At 44.9% G+C, this 6000-nt stretch overlaps 1 protein-coding gene across 1 annotated transcript in view; it reads left to right on the top strand.

The window, feature by feature from the left end:
- The window catches only part of stxbp1b (syntaxin binding protein 1b), a gene marked incomplete at its 5' end in the record, with an annotated part of 98794 nt that overhangs the window by 49713 nt on the left and 43081 nt on the right, over positions 1-6000 (top strand). Inside the window, one exon of the mRNA XM_084308150.1 lies at positions 4852-4936. Within this exon, the coding sequence (XP_084164276.1) occupies positions 4852-4936 (85 nt within the window). The remainder of the gene's footprint in view (positions 1-4851; positions 4937-6000) is intronic.

The following is a 6000-nucleotide window of genomic DNA, read 5'->3' as shown; positions in this document are numbered from 1 at the left end:
AAGCGTATATTGTGCGTGTGAACGTTGACATGAAAAGAAAAAAGTAAAAAAAAAAATAAAAATAAAAAAAAAAGATTTATAAAAAATATTTATTTTTATTTTATTTTTATTTTTTTTTCGGTTTCTCACTTGATTCGATACTCGGTAGTACCAACGTGTTTCGGTTCGCTACCTCAAAAGTACCGAATTCGGTACCCATCCCTAGCAGCCATGTCTGTTTACATGGGACGTACATTACTGAGGGCAGCCATGTCTGTTTACATGGGACGTACATTACTGAGGGAAGCCATGTTTGTTTACATGGGACATACATTACTGAGGGCAGCCATGTCTGTTTACATGGGACATACAACCTTCTTACCGTGTGCTGTGTGTCTGTTTACATGGGACATACACCCTTCTTACCGTGTGTCTGTGTGTCTGTTTACATGGGACATACACCCTTCTTACCGTGTGCTGTGTGTCTGTTTACATGGGACATACAACCGTATTACCGTGTGCTGTGTGTCTGTTTACATGGGACATACAACCTTCTTACCGTGTGTCTGTGTGTCTGTTTACATGGGACATACAACCTTCTTACTGTGTGTCTGTGTGTCTGTTTACATGGGACATACAACCTTCTTACTGTGTGTCTGTGTGTCTGTTTACATGGGACATACAACCTTCTTACCGTGTGACTGTGTGTCTGTTTACATGGGACATACAACCTTCTTACTGTGTGTCTGTGTGTCTGTTTACATGGGACATACAACCTTCTTACTGTGTGTCTGTGTGTCTGTTTACATGGGACATACACCCTTCTTACCGTGTGTCTGTGTGTCTGTTTACATGGGACATACACCCTTCTTACTGTGTGTCTGTGTGTCTGTTTACATGGGACATACACCCTTCTTACTGTGTGTCTGTGTGTCTGTTTACATGGGACATACACCCTTCTTACCGTGTGTCTGTGTGTCTGTTTACATGGGACATACACCCTTCTTACCGTGTGTCTGTGTGTCTGTTTACATGGGACATACAACCTTCTTACTGTGTGTCTGTGTGTCTGTTTACATGGGACATACACCCTTCTTACTGTGTGCTGTGTGTCTGTTTACATGGGACATACACCCTTCTTACCGTGTGTCTGTGTGTCTGTTTACATGGGACATACACCCTTCTTACTGTGTGCTGTGTGTCTGTTTACATGGGACATACAACCTTCTTACCGTGTGTCTGTGTGTCTGTTTACATGTGACATACACCCTTCTTACTGTGTGTCTGTGTGTCTGTTTACATGTGACATACACCCTTCTTACTGTGTGTCTGTGTGTCTGTTTACATGTGACATACACCCTTCTTACTGTGTGTCTGTTTACATGGGACATACACCCTTCTTACTGTGTGTCTGTGTGTCTGTTTACATGGGACATACACCCTTCTTACTGTGTGCTGTGTGTCTGTTTACATGGGACATACACCCTTCTTACTGTGTGTCTGTGTGTCTGTTTACATGTGACATACACCCTTCTTACTGTGTGTCTGTGTGTATGTTTACATGGGACATACACCCTTCTTACTGTGTGTCTGTGTGTCTGTTTACATGGGACATACACCCTTCTTACTGTGTGCTGTGTGTCTGTTTACATGGGACATACAACCTTCTTACCGTGTGTCTGTGTGTCTGTTTACATGTGACATACAACCTTCTTACCGTGTGTCTGTGTGTCTGTTTACATGGGACATACAACCTTCTTACTGTGTGTCTGTGTGTCTGTTTACATGGGACATACACCCTTCTTACTGTGTGCTGTGTGTCTGTTTACATGTGACATACACCCTTCTTACTGTGTGTCTGTGTGTCTGTTTACATGTGACATACACCCTTCTTACTGTGTGTCTGTGTGTCTGTTTACATGGGACATACACCCTTCTTACAGTGTGTCTGTGTGTCTGTTTACATGGGACATACAACCGTCTTACCGTGTGTCTGTGTCTGTTTACATGTGACATACACCCTTCTTACTGTGTGCTGTGTGTCTGTTTACATGGGACATACAACCTTCTTACCGTGTGTCTGTGTGTCTGTTTACATGGGACATACCACCTTCTTACCGTGTGTCTGTGTGTCTGTTTACATGTGACATACACCCTTCTTACCGTGTGTCTGTGTGTCTGTTTACATGGGACATACACCCTTCTTACTGTGTGTCTGTTTACATGGGACATACACCCTTCTTACCGTGTGTCTGTGTGTCTGTTTACATGGGACATACCACCTTCTTACCGTGTGTCTGTGTGTCTGTTTACATGGGACATACCACCTTCTTACCGTGTGCTGTGTGTCTGTTTACATGGGACATACAACCTTCTTACCGTGTGTCTGTGTGTCTGTTTACATGGGACATACAACCTTCTTACCGTGTGTCTGTGTGTCTGTTTACATGGGACATACACCCTTCTAACTGTGTGTCTGTGTGTCTGTTTACATGGGACATACACCCTTCTTACTGTGTGTCTGTGTGTCTGTTTACATGGGACATACACCCTTCTTACTGAGTGTCTGTGTGTCTGTTTACATGGGACATACACCCTTCTTACCGTGTGTCTGTGTGTCTGTTTACATGTGACATACACCCTTCTTACTGTGTGCTGTGTGTCTGTTTACATGGGACATACACCCTTCTTACTGTGTGTCTGTGTGTCTGTTTACATGGGACATACCACCTTCTTACCGTGTGTCTGTGTGTCTGTTTACATGTGACATACACCCTTCTTACTGTGTGTCTGTGTGTCTGTTTACATGGGACATACCACCTTCTTACCGTGTGTCTGTGTGTCTGTTTACATGGGACATACACCCTTCTTACCGTGTGTCTGTGTGTCTGTTTACATGGGACATACACCCTTCTTACCGTGTGTCTGTGTGTCTGTTTACATGTGACATACACCCTTCTTACTGTGTGCTGTGTGTCTGTTTACATGGGACATACAACCTTCTTACCGTGTGTCTGTGTGTCTGTTTACACGGGACATACAACCTTCTTACCGTGTGTCTGTGTGTCTGTTTACATGGGACATACACCCTTCTTACTGTGTGTCTGTGTGTCTGTTTACATGGGACATACAACCTTCTTACCGTGTGTCTGTGTGTCTGTTTACATGGGACATACACCCTTCTTACTGTGTGCTGTGTGTCTGTTTACATGGGACATACAACCTTCTTACTGTGTGTCTGTGTGTCTGTTTACATGGGACATACACCCTTCTTACCGTGTGTCTGTGTGTCTGTTTACATGTGACATACACCCTTCTTACTGTGTGCTGTGTGTCTGTTTACATGGGACATACACCCTTCTTACTGTGTGCTGTGTGTCTGTTTACATGGGACATACAACCTTCTTACCGTGTGTCTGTGTGTCTGTTTACATGGGACATACAACCTTCTTACTGTGTGTCTGTGTGTCTGTTTACATGGGACATACAACCTTCTTACTGTGTGTCTGTGTGTCTGTTTACATGGGACATACACCCTTCTTACTGTGTGTCTGTGTGTCTGTTTACATGGGACATACCACCTTCTTACCGTGTGTCTGTGTGTCTGTTTACATGTGACATACACCCTTCTTACTGTGTGTCTGTGTGTCTGTTTACATGGGACATACCACCTTCTTACTGTGTGTCTGTGTGTCTGTTTACATGGGACATACACCCTTCTTACCGTGTGTCTGTGTGTCTGTTTACATGGGACATACACCCTTCTTACCGTGTGTCTGTGTGTCTGTTTACATGTGACATACACCCTTCTTACTGTGTGCTGTGTGTCTGTTTACATGGGACATACACCCTTCTTACTGTGTGTCTGTGTGTCTGTTTACATGGGACATACAACCTTCTTACCGTGTGTCTGTGTGTCTGTTTACATGGGACATACACCCTTCTTACCGTGTGCTGTGTGTCTGTTTACATGGGACATACACCCTTCTTACTGTGTGCTGTGTGTCTGTTTACATGGGACATACAACCTTCTTACCGTGTGTCTGTGTGTCTGTTTACATGGGACATACAACCTTCTTACCGTCTGTCTGTGTGTCTGTTTACATGGGACATACAACCTTCTTACCGTGTGTCTGTGTGTCTGTTTACATGGGACATACAACCTTCTTACTGTGTGTCTGTGTGTCTGTTTACATGGGACATACAACCTTCTTACTGTGTGTCTGTGTGTCTGTTTACATGTGACATACAACCTTCTTACCGTGTGTCTGTGTGTCTGTTTACATGGGACATACACCCTTCTTACTGTGTGCTGTGTGTCTGTTTACATGGGACATACAACCTTCTTACCATGTGTCTGTGTGTCTGTTTACATGGGACATACACCCTTCTTACCGTGTGTCTGTGTGTCTGTTTACATGGGACATACACCCTTCTTACTGTGTGCTGTGTGTCTGTTTACATGGGACATACAACCTTCTTACCGTGTGTCTGTGTGTCTGTTTACATGGGACATACACCCTTCTTACCGTGTGTCTGTGTGTCTGTTTACATGGGACATACAACATTCTTACCGTGTGTCTGTGTGTCTGTTTACATGGGACATACACCCTTCTTACTGTGTGCTGTGTGTCTGTTTACATGGGACATACACCCTTCTTAATGTGTGCTGTGTGTCTGTTTACATGGGACATACAACCTTCTTACCGTGTGTCTGTGTGTCTGTTTACATGGGACATACAACCTTCTTACCGTGTGTCTGTGTGTCTGTTTACATGGGACATACACCCTTCTTACCGTGTGTCTGTGTGTCTGTTTACATGGGACATACAACCTTCTTACCGTGTGCTGTGTGTCTGTGTCTCGGCTCAGGGAGTACAAAGACTGTGCCGTCCTGGCCGAGATGGTGCAGAAGAAGCTGGACGGCTACAAGGCTGATGACCCCACCCTGGGAGAGGTAGGCCAGATAAACCATATGGACCATGAGAGAGGTAGGCCAGATAAACCATATGGACCATTAGAGAGGTAGGCCAGATAAACCATATGGACCATGAGAGAGGTAGGCCAGATAAACCATATGGACCATGAGAGAGGTAGGCCAGATAAACCATATGGACCATGAGAGAGGTAGGCCAGATAAACCATATGGACCATGAGAGAGGTAGGCCAGATAAACCATATGGACCATGAGAGAGGTAGGCCAGATAAACCCTATGGACCATGAGAGAGGTAGGCCAGATAAACCCTATGGACCATGAGAGAGGTAGGCCAGATAAACCCTATGGACCATGAGAGAGGTAGGCCAGATAAACCATATGGACCATGAGAGAGGTAGGCCAGATAAACCATATGGACCATGAGAGAGGTAGACCAGATAAACCATATGGACCATGAGAGAGGTAGGCCAGATAAACCATATGGACCATGAGAGAGGTAGGCCAGATAACCCATATGGACCATGAGAGAGGTAGGCCAGATAAACCATATGGACCATGAGAGAGGTAGGCCAGATAAACCATATGGACCATGAGAGAGGTAGGCCAGATAAACCATATGGACCATGAGAGAGGTAGGCCAGATAAACCATATGGACCATGAGAGAGGTAGGCCAGATAAACCATATGGACCATGAGAGAGGTAGGCCAGATAAACCATATGGACCATGAGAGAGGTAGGCCAGATAAACCATAATGGACCATGAGAGAGGTAGGCCAGATAAACCCTATGGACCATGAGAGAGGTAGGCCAGATAAACCATATGGACCATGAGAGAGGTAGGCCAGATAAACCATATGGACCATGAGAGAGGTAGGCCAGATAAACCATATGGACCATGAGAGAGGTAGGCCAGATAAACCATATGGACCATGAGAGAGGTAGGCCAGATAAACCATATGGACCATGAGAGAGGTAGGCCAGATAAACCATATGGACCATGAGAGAGGTAGGCCAGATAAACCCATATGGACCAGACTGGGGGGGGGGGGGGGGGGTGATAAACAGTGCTGATAAGTCACAGCT

The sequence above is a fragment of the Notolepis coatsorum genome (assembly GCF_963971535.1).
Source record: "Notolepis coatsorum genome assembly, chromosome: 2".
NCBI classification, from domain to species: Eukaryota; Metazoa; Chordata; class Actinopteri; order Aulopiformes; family Paralepididae; genus Notolepis; species Notolepis coatsorum.
This window is presented reverse-complemented; position numbering and strand designations above follow the sequence as displayed.